Genomic DNA, 20,133 nt, shown 5'->3' with positions numbered 1-20,133 from the left:
GGCCCAAGGCAGTTCATGTCTGTGTATCTTGGTGCCAAATTGCTGGGGAGAGATGACCGCCCCTCAGCCACCTCGCCGTGGCTGTGGGGGAGAGTCACGGGGCCTGCAGAGCATCCCGTGGGGGCTGTTCCTAAGGTAGGCAGGGCAGAAATGATGCCACCTCTTTTGGAAAAAGGCCTGGGCTGTGTCTGGGGAAGGAGGATCAGATAGTTACCTTTTTATTTGTTCTACATGTACATCTGATAGAGCTGTCACTCAGGAGAATCACAGATGCCTCTGCGTAAATCCTGGCTCTCTTCCTGTATCTCTAGGCTGCTTCGTGTCAGGACTGTACCTCGAAGGCGCTGACTGGGATACAGAAAGAGGCTGTCTTATCAAGAGCAAACCCAAGGTGCTGGTTGTCGACCTGCCGATCCTGAAGATCATCCCCATTGAAGCCCATCGCCTCAAACTGCAGGTGAGAGGCCACGTCCACCTCACGTCCCCTCTTCTCTTCTGACTCTGGTTATACACGAGGCGGGTTCAAATAGTCTTGCCTTTGAAACCAGGGGTGCTTGACCTCTCCTGGGTCGGGGAAGACTTAGAGACACATAAAAGCTGGGGCGCTGCTGCCCAGGAGAATGCGCACACACACATGCACGTGTGTGCAGAGACTTCCGCAGGTGGCACGGATTCAAGGTTAGAGGCTGTGGTCCAGACTGGCTTCAGGGGAGACTCTTCCTCCTTGTGCAATTCAGCGGGCATCGCCTGAATCATAGAGTAGTGACATCTGGTGTGGACGGCAGACGCCTCTCGCTCTGCCTGGCCTGGATCCACTTGTAAAGCCCTGTCGACGCTAAGTGAGGGGGGATCACCTGCCTAGGCCCCAACTCGCGTGAGGGGCCCCCGACCCCCAGCACTTGGGTTAGGCGTCACCCCTCTCCAGCAGGGAGCTCTCTTAGCTCTCCTCTCCCCTCCCTTCCTTTTCAGAACACCTTCCGGACGCCCGTCTACACCACCTCCACGAGAAGGAATGCCATGGGTGTGGGCTTGGTGTTTGAAGCTGATCTCTTCACTTCGAGGCATATTTCTCACTGGGTGCTGCAGGGGGTGTGCCTCACCCTCAACTCGGATTAACCCTTTGCGCAGAGAAAGCTGCCTACTACTCTGAGTCTGCGGCTGGCAATGGGCATGCTGGGAGCTCGCTAGAAGGATCAAGTCTGCTGTCATTTCTTGGGGCCTCTCAAGAGGCGGGAGGAGGTTGACATTGAGTTCTCTTTCATTTGAAATCAGTCATTTTAATCTCTTTCCATATAAATCAACCTGAATGGTGGTGTTTTTTTAAACTATATTTTAAGGATTCTGTGTACCCACAAAGTAAATACTAGAGAGCATTTTAAGACGTGTGTTTTCTCATCCTTCCCAGAAGAAACACTCGGTCAGGCAAAAGTGCCTGGCATGTCAGTGGCACCGGTGAGAAATCTTTTTCAAAGGCCTGTTTCCGACAATCCAGGCCTGTGTCTGCAGATGCCTCTTTGGCAAGAGCGGTCTGCTGAGGAGCGGAGAGAGGGCCTGGCTGTGGGGCGGGTCAGGCAGGGCCCCCTCCCTGGCTGACGATGCCACAGTCACCACAGCAGCTCCTCCCTTACCCGGAGCTCTCTGGCCCTGCTCCTCCGGCTCTGGGCATGTGGGCGGCTGTGAGCACGACTCCCACCCCCAACCTGCCTGGGTCTGTGTGGGGTTGGGCACAGACTTAGAACCTCTAGGACCAGAGGGCTCCTGGGCGTCCCTTCCTTCTCTGCACCCTGGGGCTCGCATGGAGCCCTGGCCAGGCCTGGTTGGAAGTGAGGAGCGTCTCCCAGGACGTCAGAAGCGCAGCTCATTCTAGGGTACAGCTCTGGGCGGTGAGATATTACAGAGCCTCCTCTCTCTGGAAGTGAAGCCCCCACGCCCAGGGCCGTACCCCTGGGTGAGAACACTGGGCGAGGATGCCGTGGTTACTGGGGGGCCTGCTACTTCTCTCCCTCCCACTCTCCCCCCAGGCCCTCCCTCAGGTGGTTTAATAAAAGACACAAAACAGAAAGAAGGCAGGTTTAGAAAATAAAGTTTGTTGGGATCTTGAACATTTGGGATAAAACTAACAAAAAATATGAACACACATTCAGGTTGTGGTGACACGAGGAGTAACGTCATCTTATTTAGTGCCTGTGACATACACATACAGCTGCTCGGTGATCGGTGCCGCCCTGGGAAAGGGTGTCAGGAGGCTAAGGTCTCCAGGAGGGAGCAGGGGCTGCTCCGGACAGCCGCCCTGGAAACTGGAGGGACAGGTCAAGGTCGCTATGTGTTGCTCCACTTTACAGTTAGGCGTGACTATCTGGTTTCATTGACATGGAGCAGTGAGGCGGCCTGCGGCCTGTGCTCTGTCCAGGAGCGCTCGGACTGCACGGGCTGGGACCGGAAGCAAGTGGCGCGGCGCACAGGTGTTGGGCCACAGCGGTCAGTAGATGCGTATTCTGCAGCAGGGACACGATCACATGTTGGTGTCAGGAAGAGGGCAAGAGGAGCAGGAGGAGAACAATCTGTTGACAGGTCTGAAAACAATTTGGCATGCATGGGAATTAAAAACAAAAAAGAAAGGTGTGGGTGAGTTTTTCCTGGTAGTGATCACAGTGCGGCGACAGCCGAGGATGGAGGGCCAGCGGGCTTCACACAGTTCTGTCCGTCCCTGAGTGCTTCCTCACCACCTTGCCTCCGCTCACCTGGTCGACCGCCAGTGTCTCCACCTCGGGCGGGGCCTGCGGGGCGGCGTGCTGGATGCGGTGGGCCACCCCCACGTGGGCCTTGTGCTGCTTCTCGCGGGCCGGGCTGTGCTGCTCGCTCGAGCTGCGCTCAGAAGCAATGGGGGGGATCACCAGGGGCCTCTCCTTGATGAGGTGGACCTCGGCTGACTCCCGGGCCAGCAGGAACGGGGTGGGGTCAGGCATGGCATCCACGGGCTCCCGCAAAAGTAGTTTCCGGCTCTCGGCCCCAAACCTGTAGACCTCTTCGAACTCCGGGTGCAGGGGGGCAGAGAGGCTCTTTTTCATGCGGCGGCGGGGCGTTTCGGGCAGCTTGTCTTTGGGCGGGGCTGGCTTGTAGCTGGCCAGCACGGGGCTCCCGGACGGGCTGCCGTCGGAGGGGCCGCTGGAGCTCAGGAGCTTCCTCTTGGCGGCGTGCAGCTGGGCGGTCAGGTAGGCGATGGTGCCGGCGCGCTGCTCCAGCTCGCCGGACAGCATGCTCAGCTTGTGGCTCTTCACCTTCAGCTCCTCCAGGTACTTCTTCTCCCGCTCCTTGACCGTGTTCTCCAGCACCGCGATCATCGCGTTCTTCCGCTCCAGCTCCTTCAACAGCTCGTTGTTTTCGTCCTCCTTGGCTTTCAGCTGAGCTTCCAGTTCTTCGCATCTTTTCTTGAGCTCGCTGCTTCTAGAAGAGCTGTCTCCTGGAAGGAGAAGCCGAGGGGCCAGATTAAGAACCCGCCGAGCAGAGGCAGGGAGACCCTCTGTGTGTGGGAGGCCTCGTCCAGACTGGCCTCACCTCCCCATGTCGGGGGAGCTCGAGCAAGAGGGGGGCTCGAAGGCCACATGGAAGGCAGGGCTGTGGGCCGGGGGTGTCCTGCTCCCACACGGGAGTCGGCAGCTTGGACCTAAACCACTGCCCCCACCTCCGTGTCCTCCCCCCTCGCCAGAGGGTGGGAGATCAGGGGGTCTCTGAGGCCCCTTCCAGCTCTTAGTTCTCTGGCTTATTGTATCAAAGAATGTCTCCAAATTTTAAGAATGCTGAAGTTACAACAGGCAATTCAGTGTTAGATCTCACTGAATTCTTAGGATTAAACTGTTAGCAGAGCGATCTCTCTGCTCAGGTGATGCTTATTAAATGCCTGCTCCATTCAAAACACGTTTGGCAAGACAAATGTACAACTTCTCCATGTCTAAAGCGCGAGAACTCTGCAGGGTGCGGCGGAGACAGGACGGCACTGGTTCCCTCTGTCTCTCAGGGAGGCGTCCCTGTGTCTGTGCTCGGGCTCCTCCTCTGCTCACCCCCTGGCCTCCTGAATGAGTCTTCTGAGTGCTAATCCTACAGGTGGTGGCCCATCAGACTGATCCCTCAAGGCTAAGCATCTGCTCTCTTCTCGCATCTTTATTTTCCCACTGGACTGCTGTGGCCCTCCTCCTTCGATGCACACGCCCCCAAAGCCTCTCGCTCAGCTGGTCAGTCTACTCGCCTCCCCTCCGTCTCTGGCTCCTGCCTCCTGGCCTTGGTCCAGCCTCCTTTCTGGTCTTCCTGTCTCCTTTCAGCCCCTCCTGTACTTATAAGACTGGTCACCCCTCTAAATAGTCTACCCCTCTGTTCAAAAGTGGCTTCTCACTGCCTAATAAACTCCAAACTGCAGACTGCCTTTCAATTCCTCATCTGTCCCCACTGTCATCTGCTCCCACACACACCCTAAGCTTCAACATCCCCCCACAAGTCTCCCTCTCTCGGTCTGTCTCTATTGTAGCCTCCACCCTGACCCCCCTCCAGCCCCGTGTGTCTAACCTCCTTGTATAACCAACCCCCTGGCCCAGCCCCAGCGCCGGACGTGTGCTGGACGTCTTCCCCGGCCTTCCGCTCCCTCCCCAGGGCCTTGTCTGTCTGATGCTCTCCAACTTCCCGAGCCACAGCTTCTGCACCCTGTTCTGTCAGCCGGACTCTGAGCTCCTGAGGCTCCACCACTGGGAGTGTTTTGTGCACAGCACATTGCATATCACAGGCTCACTGCAGGGAGTTAATGTATTTTTAAAAAATATGTGTCCACGTGTGTGTGTGTGTGTGCACACGTGTGTGTGAGATGTCAGTAAATGACCTCCTTAGACAGGATGCAGCAATAGTATCTTCCATGAGATTTTTTCTTTGCTTAAAAACAGATTCTGAAATGTGGTTTCAGAGGTGACAAGAGTGACAGAGACACTGAAGCACATGGCTCTGAAGCCACCTCTGAGACCCAGGAGCCACCTGGGCTGGGCCCTGCCACCTGAAATGCTGGCTTTGGCACAGCACTCAGACTTGGTGCCCACTCTTCTTCCCACCAAGGCCTGCGGGGCCACAGCCTGGGTCTGACACAGGGCCCCTGCCTTCACCCAAACCGAGGCTGCAGGGGACTGCAGCCTCCTCCCAGGGAGGTCTGTGACCGAAGGTGTGAACACATGCAACCATGTCCCCCACAGGCGTGAAATCTCTGGGAGTTTTCTTCCTTCGGGCAGTGCCATGAAGGGCCGATGTATGGAATGTCTGAGAGGGAGACTCTCCCTGGGCTGTGCTCCCACCCTGTGCAGGGCAGCCAAATGGGGCCGCCCACGGAGGCAGGAGGCCCCAGGCACCTCTCAGATGAGGACAGGGCAGCCAAATGGGGCCGCCCACGGAGGCAGGAGGCCCCAGGCACCTCTCAGATGAGGACACAGGTTCAGAATGTTAAAGAACTCGCCCCACAGCTCCTCCGAGGCAGAGCGGAGACCGGAGTCCAGGGCTACGGACGGATGTCTGCAGGCCCTGACTTCTCAGGGGCTGCTGGGGGAAGGAGCTGGTATGCCTGATCCCTCCTCCCCCAGACGCTAGACAGCTGCCCTTTGGTGACGGTCATTCCTGCGAATCAGCGCCTCTTGTCTTGCCGATTTTCCTCTCTTCTATAGGAAGCCCCACTCCAACTCCTCCCCTGCACACACATCCTTCTTAGAAGTCCCCGTCTTTCCCCATGAAAGCTGTCTATACGCTGAGCTGCGGTGGCAACTGCTCTCTCACCTCAAGCAGCGTTCCCCGAGCCTGTCTGAGCGTTCAACCACGGCGGCACTTTTCAAACACGCCGACTCCCAGGTGCCCCCAGACTTTCAGAACCAGAATCTCTGGGGAGGGAATCCAGGAGTCCGCGTTTTTACCCCGAGTCTCCAGAGCTTCGCAGGATGGGGCAGGCTCTGCGTGCACTAGTGTAAAGCAGTGATTTTCACCCTGGGGAGGGAGATGACCCACCAAGACCCCTCGAGAGGCCTCCACACTGAGACACCCTCATGCCATGCTTACCATGAGGTCCTGCCACTGAGGAGGGGCCAGATCAGGTTGGGGAGGGGGGTCTTGGGACTCAGGGCCAAGAACCTCGCCCGGAGAGGCAACAGGCAAGAATCGTGTGTCTTCAGATTAGCCTGGGCCAAGAGGGGACGGCAAGTGAGGATGCCCTGATTTCTATGACATGGATGATGGGGTGCGGGCTGGGGTCCCCGCCTGGAGGTGGAGGCCCTGAGCTCCTGAATCCTTGGAGGCTCAGTTCCTGGTGGGGGCTGTGGAGGGGCGCCTCGCATCCTTCCTCTGCAGTGAGACCCTGAGGGTGGGCTCCTGTTTGCAGGCCCCTCCTCTGCCACACGCAGACAACAGAGACGTCTTGGCTCCTGTAAAGAGCGCTTAGGAGACTGTAACGCGAGTAAAGCAGATGGAAAGATCAATGCTTGGTGACGCCCTCAGACTCAGTGGAAAAGGGCCGTATCTTTAACAAGGAATTGTACACACTCATGAATAACAACTGTCACTATGAAGCCTATTCAGGAAAAGCCTTCCTGACTCTGCCCTCTCCAAATCCCCGCCCTGCTCTGGGGAGCAGGCTACTTGTAACAGGCCCCAGAGGCCCCGGTTTCCACCTCCTTTGCCCTAGCTGCCATCAGGCTGAGGTCCTCCGGGGTTCCCTGAGCTCCCTGAGGGTTCTGGGTGGGGGAAACATTTCTGGGACTGCAATCTGGAGAAAGATGCTCCACGATCCTTTGGGGGCTCTCTAGCAATTGATCACTCACTCAACCCATATCTAGAGAGCACCTGCTCTGTGCCCGGTCTGAGGGACACAGAGGAGGCAGGACCCTGCTCCTCCTCCATCTCTCTGGGTTAAATCACATCTATTTCTTGATTACAGAAGGAACACGTATTCATTGTAGAAGAATCAGAAAATCCAGAAAAGCATATAATAGACATTCCAAATATATGTGTCAATCAAAAGAAAATAAAACCACTCATCCTCCCTCACCACCCTGCTGACAGCCCCTCGTAACACCCAGGGGTCCAACTTCCTGCCATCTTTTCTCAGAGAGCTCTGGTCCCTGCGCACCTCCTCACAGTGACTGTGTTTTCTTCTAAGTGTGTAACTAGTGAAAACAAATGGCACCAACATGTGCCACACAGGAAACAATACCGTCATTAACTTCTGGGGCAGGAGTTCTTACCTGTCTGTTCCGAACTTTTGAGTGTCAGCTCATATGTTAAATCTAAAAAGGAAATCATATGCATTAATTTTGTGTGGTTACAGTATATCTGAAGACCTTCATCAGCTCTGAAAATGCAGAACTGACTCCCACGATTGGCCCGAGAGTCCTGCCCAGACAGAGCAGGGTTCGGCAGTGTTAGAGACAAGTGTGAGAACAGCAGGAACCACTGTACTTACTAAGGGTCCGAAGGGAAGGACTTTCCTTTCGCCTAAAACACTCCCTACCATGCACAGTTAGCAGCTTGCTCTATATATTACACTTGGGTCATTGGTTCCAAAATGCATTGTAAATTCTAACCGCTGCATTCTGATTTTTTAAGTCCTCAGTATGGCTTTCCAGCCTTATGCTCGGTGCATGGCAATTAGGCAAAGAGGATGAGGTGAGGCATTCAAATGGACCCCAGCCATGACAGGGTTAACCACATCAGAGAGAAGAGTAATCCCCCTTCTCACTCCGCAGGAGCCTGGCCCCGCTGCTGAGCCAGCCACTATCTGAGACTGTCCTGACAACAGTCTGGGCTCTGCTTGTTCCATTCCATAGAGCGAAACAGTCCGCTTTGCTCTACAGCCCCCGCAGGCCTGGGTCCCCTGCCCCGAAGGTCCCGCAGGCCCTGGTACCTGTGCAGTGCTGCTGCAGCCTCCTGATCTCAGCGTGCAGCCCCTTGAGCGTGCTGGCGTGCTCCCGCTGGAGGAACAAGAGGTTCTTCTGCGCGCTGTGCAGCTGGTTCTCCAGGTTCGTGGCTGCCATGCTGACATCCAGATGACCTGTGGAAACACAGACCGTGGTTGCTGCCCCCGACAATGAGGGTCACGGGGTGGCAGGCTGCAAGAGGATGCTGCCTGCTGCCTGCCCTCCTTGGCTCTGTGGGGTTGCCAGCAGCGTGAGGCCCGGCTCTGGACACAGAGGGGTGCATCAAATCCAGAGCTCCCTGATTCCAAACCCTCGCCCCTTCATATGCCACCTAACCTCAACAGGCTCTGACCAAAATTACTCTGGAAAGATTTCCCTGACAAGGTACGTGCCCACTGCTTCCTCACAGGAAAACCTGGTGCCTGGGAAACGGGGTGCACTCTCCCTAGAAGTGGTATCCAGAGCTGGCTGAAGTAAGGGACAGGAGGAAGAGGAGGGGAGAGTGCCGCAGGGAAGCCCCCAGGATTCCACCAGGCTGAGAGGAGCCCCACATCCTTCTTGGGAGACGGCCGTGTGTGACCACAGGAGTTGGAGTCTGTCCCCAAACCCGGCCCCCCTCCACCGTGGCTTCAGTCATCAATCACTGGCCGCTCACGCGGGGCCTCAGATTCTCTGCCCTGATGGTAACTCGAGAAATGTGGTAAAGTCAATCGGTCTTTCTGGAAAAGCTACCAGAGTAATTCAAGACGCCTCACACAGCACTGAAAGATGCAGAGGACAAAATGTGGACTATTTGCTTATGAATTATTCTTGTAAACGCAGCCTGGAGTGCAGTCTTCTAATTTGCTATGCCAAGAGCTCTCCCCAGAGGACATTTCTCACAAGGCTTCCGGCATGTGCTGCATCTGTAGGAGGGTGTGACGGGATGGGTCTGGTGATGACAACACACCCGGGCGCTGTCACCACGTCGGGCCACACCAATCACTCTGAGTTATTTGTGAGACCAGCGGCATATTTACGCCACGTTTATGCTGGAGCTAAGAATAGTTCATCACTGGAACTCAGGACACACATTTCCATTCACTCAACAAAGCTTCTCGTCATGTCCTCGGGCCACAGGCTCCCCTCCAGAGGCAAGTTAGGAAACGACGAGAAGGAAATAGAAAGCGACAGACAGGGGAGGAGTGAACACTGACACATCCCCAAAAGGAGCAGGGTAGAGAAAAATAAAAGGTTTCCATTCAGGGAAAGATGACAAGAGAAAGAGGCGACTAAGGAAACAGAGAGAGTGCAGTGGGCGTGTCAACTGTGTACCTTATTATAGCAGGCAATTTGGCAAAGTGGATCTGGAGCCTTAGGATTTACATCCCTCTGACTTAGCAATTTCACTTCTAGGAATCTACCAAAGGGAAACAGTTCCTTCTGTGTGAAAGACTTAGCTGTGAGAAGGGTCATTATAGTGCAGCGCAGTCTACAGTCAGAGAAGAATCCAACAAGAGAGACTGCTTACAGACATTACAGCGATCGCTTCCACGAAGCAAAGATGAGACCTCTCCAGGCCTTTAACTGCCTAAAACCCAGCTGCCCGCGACGCCAGAGTTTCCGTCAACCAGAGCTTTCTTACCTCAGGAGAGCCGTGAGGAGACTTCCGGCAGGAGCAGGAAACGTTTCCGCCCTGGAAATCCTCTCCCTGTGTAACCACACACTCCTCATCCAGGGCTGCGGGCCAACACTCATCTCTAAATGGAGCCCCCACGCTTCCTGAGCTCCCCATAGTGTCTGGTCAGCACGGGGCCTTGGGAGGAGGATCTGACCCTACAAAGGAGCCAGCTACGACCAAGGCGAGTCCGGTGAGTGACCCGGGAGGGCTACGTGGAGCCGTGGGAGGGAGCCCCTCTGACCTTCTCCGCCCTTCACAAAGCAGAACGTTTGGAAGCCAAACAGCCTCAACATCAAATGAAAGAAAACCCAGGTCTGCCTCCTGAGCTTTTAGCAGAGAAGCCTTCCGGTCAGCAATTCTGGGTCATTTGTTCCGGCATCAGTTTCGTTGTCTCGCCTGGAACATTCATTCCTAGGATCTACGACAGGTTTTGGAAGTTGGAACTCTAGAGGAGATGCCTTGTCATTTACTTTAACGGGACAGACCCAAATCTGAGATTCTGTTGGCTAATGGAACAAGCAGAGCCCATATTTTAAAGGCTTGCCATTGAAGAGGAAGAACAACTTAAATTTGACCCAGAACTTCTTGGGTCTAGAATGGTAAAAGAACAGACCTACGCATATAGTCTTACCTGTCTCAGTAAGGGCTACCACCACCCACTAGCTATGCAATCTGAGTCCATCCGACGCAAACATTTCGCCCATTACTCATTTCCAACCATCGCAGTGTCCTGGCGATCCTACTTTGAAAATAGTTCTCAAATCCATTTGCTTTTCTCCATCTCGACTCCTAACTCACATCATCCCTCACCTGAATCACTGCAAATTAACCTCCCCTGTCCTCTCGGCTTCCTCGATTCCATTCTTCACAGAGCAGTCAGGGTGATTTAAAAAAAATAGGCGACTGTGTAGAAACCTTCCACCATTCCGCTGCTCTGAGATGGAGTTGGTTCACGCAGCCCTGTGACTGGCCCTGCCTCCCCAGCCCTTCCTCGCCCTCAGTGCCCCAACTGTGCAGCGTGTTCCAGGTCCTCCACGGGGCCACGCTCTTCCCCCCTCAATGCCTTCTCATGGGCTCCTCTGCCCAGAACACAGTCCTCTCTTCTGTCCACCTTTCCCGTGAGCTGATGTCTGTTTATTCTTCGGGTGTTAGCATAGGTTCATGTCCTCCCAGAAGCCCTGGCCCCCAGACTAGGGAGGTTATGCACCCCCAGCACCTCATGGCCCTGCCCACAATTTTAGTTCACTGTCTTGTGATGGTACCTAAGTGTGAGTGCATCCCCCACCTCCATGCACAAACTGCAGGCCTGTTCACTGCTGGATCCCAAGCCCTTGCACAGTGCTGGGCACACAGGAGGCCTGAGGCCAGCCCTTGTAAACCAGTGGGCCCCATGTGCCAGTCTGTCGAGTGTGGATGTGGCACCAGGGGAGGGCAAGCTCTTCAGGGCTGAAGAGCCTTTGATTCCATGGGCTGCCTTCTTAGATGCTTAATTCACAGGCATGCCTTGCTCAAAGAAAATGTGACATACTAAAATCTCAACACAATTTCCTCCAGCACTGACAGTACAAAATGAGGTGTGCCCCTACATGGGAATAAATATTTGCTTCTATAATCTACCATGGGGGCAGGGAGGGAGAGAAAATATAACCTCAGCAGCCACCTCACCTTATTTGTAACAAATTTCAATATGATTTAAATGAGTATTCACATTCTAACTGCCTCGGTGAATTGTGACTTTGAGTTGTACTAAATCTGTAATTTATTAATTCTCTGTGGTAAGTACAGAAATAAAAATGTGCCCTTGAAGCCTCCCATTCTCATGGGCAGACAGTCTCGAGAAGAAGAAACACAAGGTGACCAGGAGGAGCACAATTATATAATGTGCAGAGACAGCAAGGGAGCTTCGATGACTGCGTTTGGGGCTCTGACGGTCGGAGGACAAGGGTTCCTCAATCCTGTCACATTTCGCTTGACTGTGGGTCTCCCTTCTTCCACACTCTATGTGGACTTAAAAGGCCAGAGTGAGGAGATGCCATGTGTGCAGGGCATTCTCCAACAAGACAGATCCTCTTAGGTCCGAGGAAACAAATCACATCCCCAAACAGTATCCAAATTACGCAATATGTTCTCATCAGCTCAAAAGGAAACCACATCACTGACTTCCCGAGGACAAAGAGGTGTTGCAGCTTAAAGGAAGGTGATGTTTTAATTCTTTATCCTCAGCTACTGATGACATGTAATCACTGTAATGACTTAATCCTTCCAGGAAGCTGACACGAATAAGTTGACAGGAAAGAAGCATCCCATTTAGGCCAAGGAGGCACAGCTGAGAGATGGAGACAATGCCGAGGAAGAGATGGAGTTGGTCCTGAGAGGCTTAATTCAGAATCTCTACGACACTTCGGGAGTCAGAGACATGAAGGAGTATTCATGACCTGTCCCTAAAAGGGTCAGTGTGATGGATGAAGGTAAAAATGTAGGCGTCTACTACAGATGAATAATGCATCCTACCGGAGTAAAGGCATTCACCCCTTCTCAGCTGTGTGTCAGCCAGTAATGCAGGCGGACATTCATTGAGCACAGCCTGCACAACACTGCACTTTCTGTGTCAAAGGGCACATACTACAAATCACGGGCTCTCTGCATCACAGCACTGGGTCTTGAGCAACCCAATTCTGTTTCTAAGCGTGGCCAGGAGCCATAGGAAATTTTCCAGTTATTTGCTCAGCCAAAGGCAGCATGGGCTGCGCACTGGCCCTCTTCTCCCCTTGGAGATGCTGCCCCTCGCTGCAGATAAGGGGGCTTCAAGTGGGGCTCATTTCCAGGGTCAGGCCACAGCGGCAGCCAGAGGGCAAGCCCCACACCCACGAATGGACACAGCTCTGCCAGGTTTTCTCCCCAAAGAACTTGAGCAGAAGCAATGAGAAAGGACATCTCAAAGGCAGAAGACCCGCTGAACAGGTGACCTTGATCATGTGTCGGAGGTTAAGCCACACAGACAATTTTTTATGTGGTAAATTCACTAGGTATTAAATTTCTGTTAATTTTACTGTTCATTCTGTATGTTCAGAAAATTAACACTTGGAAAAGAGTTTCTATTCCAAGTTCTATAGAGAGGGGTTCTGGAGACCTGGCCAAGATGGCTTCTGGAGCTGGGCGGGATGCTAACACCATCTCCTAGTGAAGGTCCTCGGAGAAGTTTCCGGCCCCGACCTCACCGAGCGTGTGGACAAACGGCCAGTCAAGCTCAAGTCCAACTCTCACCCTAATTCAAAAGGAATGTGCTTTCCTCCCTTTCAGGGCATTGACGTATAAATGATGACAGAGTAATCTTACTGACGGACCACCTCCACCTGCACAGGCACAAAGTGCTCTCCCATCACTGAGGTCCTTTGTCCCCAAAAGACTCCTCCGAGGAGAAACAGGAAAAGATCCTGCCGGCGGGAGACCACGCAAATCAAGAAACGCTGCACCTGAGCCTCGCAGGTCCTCCCTGCCCTCAGGTTCCGAGGGTGAGGATCTGGGGGGCTGGGGCAGACTCCAGTTCCACGACGAAATTCAGGTGCTTCCCTAAATGTAGATGTCAAACCTCCAATGCCCGGAAAGTGAGGGGAGAAATCAGCTGGGGACATGGCAGCAGCCTCTAGCTTGGGAAGGGAGGCAGCATCCCTCTAGCAGAGCGCCAGGCTGGGGCAACGGGACGGCCGGGAACCGCACTGCTCACACAGAGGCTGGACCACCGCTCTCTCCAGCACAGGTTAGACAATCTACAACTCAAATGGCACTGCTGACCATCAATATGGCAAACAGATTCACCAACGAGTCTCGCTTTTAATACCAGCAAGTTTTTCTGGAAGCTGGGTGAGGGTGGGGCACTCTGGGCCCAGCTGGCACCTTTCTGAAGCAGCTAGGCTGGTTTAGGAAGGAAGAATACGGTTGAATCCTGTCCTGTGTGTGTCTTGATGCTCGGGATCCAGCGGGTGCCCCATCTTAGAGCCAGGGCCACACTCACCCTCTTCCTCTCCAAGGCCAGGCTGATGGGCCCTCGGGGTGCTGAGTCAGCAAGAAGGCTGTTTCTGGCAAAAAGCAGCGCCCAGCTCAACCACCAGCTGCAGAACCAGCTCTGGCCTTACAGTGACAAGCAACCAAGCTCAACTCATCCTTTCCCCTTCTAAGCACAGCTCTTTCCTTTTCTTTAACGTCTCTCCTAAGTGCACACACACCTTGCCTACATTCTCATCTTCAAACACAACTCTGACCATGTCACACCCCTCTGACGCTCTTGGGATCAAGTCCCACGTCCCCAGAGGCCCTGCCTCATCAGCCCCCCTCCCTCGCCTCGTCCCACACGGGGCCCCCTCTGGGCTCTGGGCTCCATCAACACTGCTGCCCTCTCAGCCCCTCCATCTCCACACCCTCCCCACATGGAGGCTTGACACCTTGTTTCCTCTGCCAGGAAAGCTCCTGGCAAACCACCTCCTGCCCCCTTGCCTGATTAACCTCTGTTCTCCCTTCACACCTGAACTTGGGCATTACGTACGGGCTTCAGATAGTTCTACACCCCTCACAATGGTGCTGAGCTGGGGCCTCGACAAGGACGACACTGCATTCATCAAGCGCACCGCAGCAGCACTGACCCGAGCATGGCTGCACCTCGTAATTTCCTGACACGCCAGAAGCAACATTTCAAAGTATCCCTGGGCCACATGCCTTAGATTAAAAGAAATGGAGTATCTTTGATAGGAAAGAGTCCCGCCATTTAAAAAATGGGAAATGTCTTTGTTCTGGGGCCATCAAGAGTAGACTTATCTTTTTGCTCAACACAAAGCCTGTGGAAATAGGGTAATAATTTTAGAATCTGAAAAAATAGCACAGCAGTACTCACGTGGCAGCTGTGAATTAGTTATTAACGAGCTATTTTAGATTCTGGTCATGAATAAGTCATAACCCATTCACAGGGGGTTCTCTTGGCCACGGACGAGCAGGCACCTGGAGCCCCGCCGCCCCTCTGTGCTTTCTGAAAGGTCTATCGCCCTGAGCAGACCCAGTGTCTACGCGCTTTGTGCACGAGGACCGCTGTGGTTTCTTCGTGGGCACTTTCTGTGCTGCCCCGGTGTCCCACAGCATAAGCACTGCCATGGAGAAAGGGAGGGTGGGCCAGGGGACGAAGGCAGCAGGTGTAGTGATCAAGTTAAGAGAGGATTCCTAGCAGGGAGGCGGTTTCCCAAGTAGGTTCATGGACTCAGAAAAGGTCGAGAGTGGAAGAAATCATCAAAATCAGCTATTCCAACACCTCTTTACTTCAAGATCAAGCAATTAAGGCCCAAAGATTTGCTAAACACAATGGGATAATAGAGACAGAACAGACAAACTCTTGAGCTGTTAGACTGTGTTTGGGGTTAAACCTGAACCCTATCTTGTCACCTAAATCATTGTACTATTTAACACATAGGGTTGTTTTAAGTGCTAAACACAATCACTTACAGTGTCTGGCATACAGTAAGCACTCAATAAATGTTAGCTATGCTATTTTTACATAAATACTGGTCAACAGTCATATAAATATACCTCCAAGTTGTTTATTTAGTCCTGCACTAGGGTATTTCCTGAACATCATCTAAGCATAGAAATGAGCTAGCAAAGAAATTCCAGTTACTGCCACAGAGGGAAACATAAAAGCAGATAGAAGCACTTTCTGCCGGCCTTTGTCTCCCATTTTCACTGGAGAGGAGCCATTCAGGGAAGTGAATAGAGAGTCAGGCAGAGCTAGGCACCCTAAGGGACAGGAAAACCTACTTCTTACTTGGAAACAATCTAGAGTACTCGACAAGAAGCTAAAAAAAGGTCCAAGGCTAATTAGGCCGTCAACTCGCCATCCAAAATGTCTGCTTTTAGGAAACGAAACCTACCGTCTCAGAAAAGGAATACTGATGTTATTCTAAATTCACAACAATCCCGGGTAAAGAAATTTTAAGTTGTAGGAGCCTACCATTTTTACTTTACATGCATTTAAGAAATTCAACTAGTGAAAAAAAACAAAAAGAAATTCAACTAGTAAGTTGAGAATCCCCAAGTTAGGGCATCAAGAAAAAGGACATCATTTCAAGAAAGCGTCAGCATTCAACAATCACTCCAGAAATACCCTGGTGAAAAGAATGAACATCATGAAAAAGTGGAAGCAAAAAAATGTTGAAAGTAAAAGGTGCGATTATTTTTAAAGTGACAAAAAATCTTGTTTGCTCTTCACTCTTAAAGAATTAGGGTATTTTTTTTAAACTGATAAAACAGGTGTGGCTAAGAGTTTAGCCTAGGAGTCAGAATCTTGGGTTCCAATTCTGACGTGGCCCCGCTGGAGAGGCGACCTCTCTCAGCCCCCACCTTGTCTCCTGTAACACGAGGAATAATAACAGCGCCTACATGACACAGTGACAGGGGGGCCGGGACGAGACAGTTCAGACAAAACACTCACAGTATGTGTGGGACACTGTGGTAAAGAGGCAACTGAATGAAATCTGGACGCATCCAAGTGTGAACATTTTGGGTGGAGATGTTTTGTGGGGTCCTGTTCTCTGACTGGGGGGGCAGCACACATCTTCTTTTAATAGATACGTCTCTAAAAGCTGAAAGAGGAAAACTCCAATAGAAACCTCAACAAGAAAACCATCTTGTGTTTTGCAAGATAACCACCTCACAAAGTAATCTGAATGTCTGCCAATAAGGGGTTAGCATGGCACGTTTACATTATGTGATAATTCAAAATGATAATGTAGATCTATATTTATTGACAAGGAAATATGTCTATGACAGGTTGTCAAAAAAGTATATTAAAAGCTGAATATGTAATATCTCACATTTTTGTAATATTTAAGTATATTTCATAAGTAGAGAAAAAATCTAGAAGGACATACAACTAAGTGTTAAAAGCATTTGCCTCTTAGATGGTGGATTGTGGGGGATTTTCACTTTTTTTTTTTTTGTGAGGACGATCTGGCCTGAGCTAACATCTGCCAAGCCTCCTCTTTTTTTGCTGAGGAAGACTGGCCCTGGGCTAACATCCATGCCCATCTTCCTCTACTTTATATGGGAAGCCGCCACAGCATGGCTTGACAAGCGGTGCGTCGGTGCGCGCCCGGGATCCGAACTGGGGAACCCTGGGCCGCCGCAGGGGAGTGCATGCACTTAACCGCTTGTGCCACTGGGCTGGCCCCGATTTTCACTTTTTAAAAATTCTATTTTAGTACTACATAAAGCTTTTTTAATGATCAATATATATTACTTTATAGTTAGAAAAAAATTATAAAGTGATTTCCCTTAAAAAAAGATAATCACTAACTATCCACTAGCAAAATGGTATCATATGTTCTAATTATATCGTTCCAGGGTAGTCTTGGGTTGCCAGAATTGTGACTAGTTTACCAGAACCAAGAAGAATTAACGGAAAGGGAATTTTTACAAAAGCAACAATTTTGTGCCCCCAGGATACGCAGAACTGAGCATGAGCACGGGAGGACCCCGCCGCACCCCTCCATGCGTTACACATTCCTGTAATTCTCTGACATTATCCATCATCAAATACAAACCCATCAACAATTCTTTAGACACTGACAGCCATTTCCCTCTGAAAGAATGCACAGCCTACCATTAGGGTTGTAATAGTTTGATTAGAGAGACTGGCAATTAGACATGGAAACACGATATGCGGCTGTCTGGGAAGTCTGCAGCCACTGGGGGCCTACATGATGGATTTATTAACTGCTTTCTCTGCACTCTGATTGTCTCATACTTTAAGAGTTTCTGTTTGGCTTCTATTTAAAAACCATGCAGAGTGTCTGTACACTGGCAGGGGCTCAGCCCCTCCACATGAACATGTCTCTGCAAGAGAGCAAGTCTGTTTCAGATTGTCTAAAAGTGTCTCAAAGTGGGCTGTGCGGCCAAGGTGGGCAAATGCACGAGCTGCTGTGGTCTGAAACCATCTGGAACCTTCTGGGAGTGCCGTGGGCCTCTCGGAAAACTGGGCCAGACTGCCAACGCCCCGGGACAGAGCACGGCCCGGGAGACAGCAGCACCAGCACCCCACCTCCTGACTGGAGGGGCTGCTGTTCAGGCACGATGCCAGGACACACTCAGCTCACACTTTCTGTTTCAAGGAGAGAGTCTCAGAGTGAAGCTCCTTCTAGGGAAGGAGGAGCCACGCGGGCATGGGGCTGTGGTGGCTCTGCTTGGCCCTTCCCGCTCTCCCTGTGTCCTCCTCCTGCCCCGGGCAGCCTCCAGGATGACTGCCCTCTGGGGATCACCCAAATAGCCTCACTTCGTAAGCTAGAGCTGAAAACATTTAGAACTAAACAGAGATGCCATTTATGAACTTCTAACAAGCTGGTCATTTACCAACATGATCCTGAGCCAACAATTTAGGGACATATAAATCTCATCACTTACTATACATATAATTCTCTACCGAGTGATATTGTCCTTTACATGGAAGAGAAGATAAGCAGGCCATAGCTGATAAATGTTTCCATTTCTACATATGACTGTGATTACCGCAGGTTTTAATTGTCTACTGGTTGATAACTAAAAGATACGGTGACCCAAATGCCAACATGTCTTTGCACACTAATGAAATAGGAGATATTCCTTAAATCTTAGTGCTTGGTGATCGCAATCTAAACTGTATTTCCTAGGCTGAGAAAACGTGCTCACTTGCTTTAAAGATCTCTCTCTACGTGGTTTGCCAAACAGATGAACTGTTCAACTGATTTAACTGATAAGGCTTCTTTTATCCATTTTTCGGACCTGCCTAATTATAGTATAGGTTTTAAAGAAAGAAAGGTATTATTAACTGATGTTCTATACACTTTAATTTAGCCATACTTTTCCTTTATTACTTACAAAAAGTAAAATAGTCAATTGTGTCATTAGGGCTCATAGAACATATTTAGCTAAACCTTATTAGGCGTCTGGACTATCACTTATAGAGAAAAGAGTCTATTCTTGTGATATCATTGAAAGGGCTCTGCCCGGTGCCAGCCCTGCCATCCTGTGCAGCATTATAATTCATCGAGGCAATCCAGCAAAAACAAGTCACCTCCCCTGACTTGTCCCTCGACAAAATGGGCCCACGCTGATTATTTCAGAGGAGTTTAAATAGGGAGGACATTAGAGATCTTTGAAATTATTAAAATAGTCCAACAATAGTCAACTTAGTGACTTAAATCACTGCTGCCAAGCATTTAATTTTGGTAATTACATATCCTCTGGTGATCACTAATAAAATATTTATTTTTATTGGATATTTATTTCTACAGGATAACATAGCTTGAGTACCAATATTTTAAAAAGAAGACATTCTTTGAAGAAGGCATTCACCTAGATCTTCGTTTCCTGTCACTTGTTTCCAACGGCTTCAGCATGTCCACCTAAGGCTGCCTGACCCTCTGGTCTTCCATCTAGTGGTCGCACAGCCCTAACAGAGTATTCACTTTTGTAGGAGTTTCCTTTCTGTGAGCTTCCTGTGTTGTGTAGGAGGAGGCACGTTTACGGATGACATCCCGGCTCATTCCCATAAGGTTCTTTCTACTCACAATGATTCTTTATTATGTCAGGGAATGAGAGAATCCCCAGAATACTGCATTCCAGTTCTTTAGTAAACCGCGCATTAAGTTGCAGGGGAGGAGGAGAGCTCCCCACACGGCACTCATCCACCAGGAAGCTCGGTCATTTAAAGCGGACAAGCAACGCTGAGACCCAGGGGAAGGTGGTAGGTGGGAGAATGTACGGGGTACGCAGGGGCAGTGCGTGTTACCTCACGGCTTGTCTTTGCCACCAATTTGGATCATATTAGATAAATGACCATTAGGATGTGAACCCAGTAGAAATGAATGAAAACAAAGAAAAGGCAGAGTGCCTGCACTTCACAGATTATCAGCCAGCTGTGGGAGGAGAGCTGAGGCTGGGAAACATGAACAATTACTGCATCTGATACTCACTGCAATTTTTCAAAGAAAGCAGTTCAGAATTTCTTATTCTCACTGTCCTTCAGTTGTCACTACTGTTCACTGGCACTTCTGTCACTTTTTCCATTTGTCCATGGCTTTGTTTTGCTTTCCTCTTGTATTGGACCTCATGCTCCCACAACAGGACTGATTATAACCCTTGGTTCGTGAAACACTCTTTCAGGGCCCACTTTTATTTAGACACTTTTAATAATAAGCACCCGACGTAGCCACATTTTTGGAACTTAGCAATTTTGGTTTAGAATGCCCAGATTTTCCATTTGAAGCCCAAAATTCTTAGGTTGGTTGTTTCAGCTTTTTCTGGTTGATCCAACTCTGGTTAAGTCGATTGGTCAGATGGGAGCCTGCAGAATCTGTTTCTCCTTCCAGTTTTCATAACGGGCAGGATGGTCACCTCAGGTCATACGGGGCACACACTCTTCCTGCTGGGTGTGGGAGAGTGTGAAGTAGCTCCGAGCTCAGTGAAATAGCTGCTATACGCACGCCCCGTGATGCTTTTCTGCTGGCTCTACCCTGCTTCTCGAGGGTGTCACCA

General features: G+C 51.0%; 2 protein-coding genes across 4 annotated transcripts in view; one reads left to right on the top strand and one right to left on the bottom strand.

The window, feature by feature from the left end:
- Positions 1-1,234, top strand: part of DNAH10 (dynein axonemal heavy chain 10) — a 141,189-nt gene extending 139,955 nt beyond the window's left edge. The window contains exons 78-79 of the mRNA XM_058531258.1: positions 312-457; positions 970-1,234. Coding sequence (XP_058387241.1) covers positions 312-457; positions 970-1,116 — 293 coding nt within the window. The 3' untranslated portion in view covers positions 1,117-1,234. The remainder of the gene's footprint in view (positions 1-311; positions 458-969) is intronic.
- A 1,129-nt stretch (positions 1,235-2,363) lies between these two features.
- Positions 2,364-20,133, bottom strand: part of CCDC92 (coiled-coil domain containing 92) — a 32,039-nt gene continuing 14,269 nt past the window's right edge. For all 3 annotated transcript variants that reach the window (XM_058531255.1, XM_058531257.1, XM_058531256.1), the window contains exons 2-4: positions 7,913-8,059; positions 7,254-7,295; positions 2,364-3,460 (exon numbers count right to left, since the gene is read on the bottom strand). In XM_058531255.1, the coding sequence (XP_058387238.1) occupies positions 2,688-3,460; positions 7,254-7,295; positions 7,913-8,042 (945 nt within the window). In that variant the 5' untranslated portion in view covers positions 8,043-8,059 and the 3' untranslated portion in view covers positions 2,364-2,687. The remainder of the gene's footprint in view (positions 3,461-7,253; positions 7,296-7,912; positions 8,060-20,133) is intronic.

Source organism: Diceros bicornis, chromosome 35 (assembly GCF_020826845.1).
Source record: "Diceros bicornis minor isolate mBicDic1 chromosome 35, mDicBic1.mat.cur, whole genome shotgun sequence".
Classification (NCBI taxonomy): Eukaryota; Metazoa; Chordata; class Mammalia; order Perissodactyla; family Rhinocerotidae; genus Diceros; species Diceros bicornis.
The sequence above is the reverse complement of the archived record's forward strand: the minus strand, read 5'-3'. Positions and strand labels throughout refer to the sequence as shown.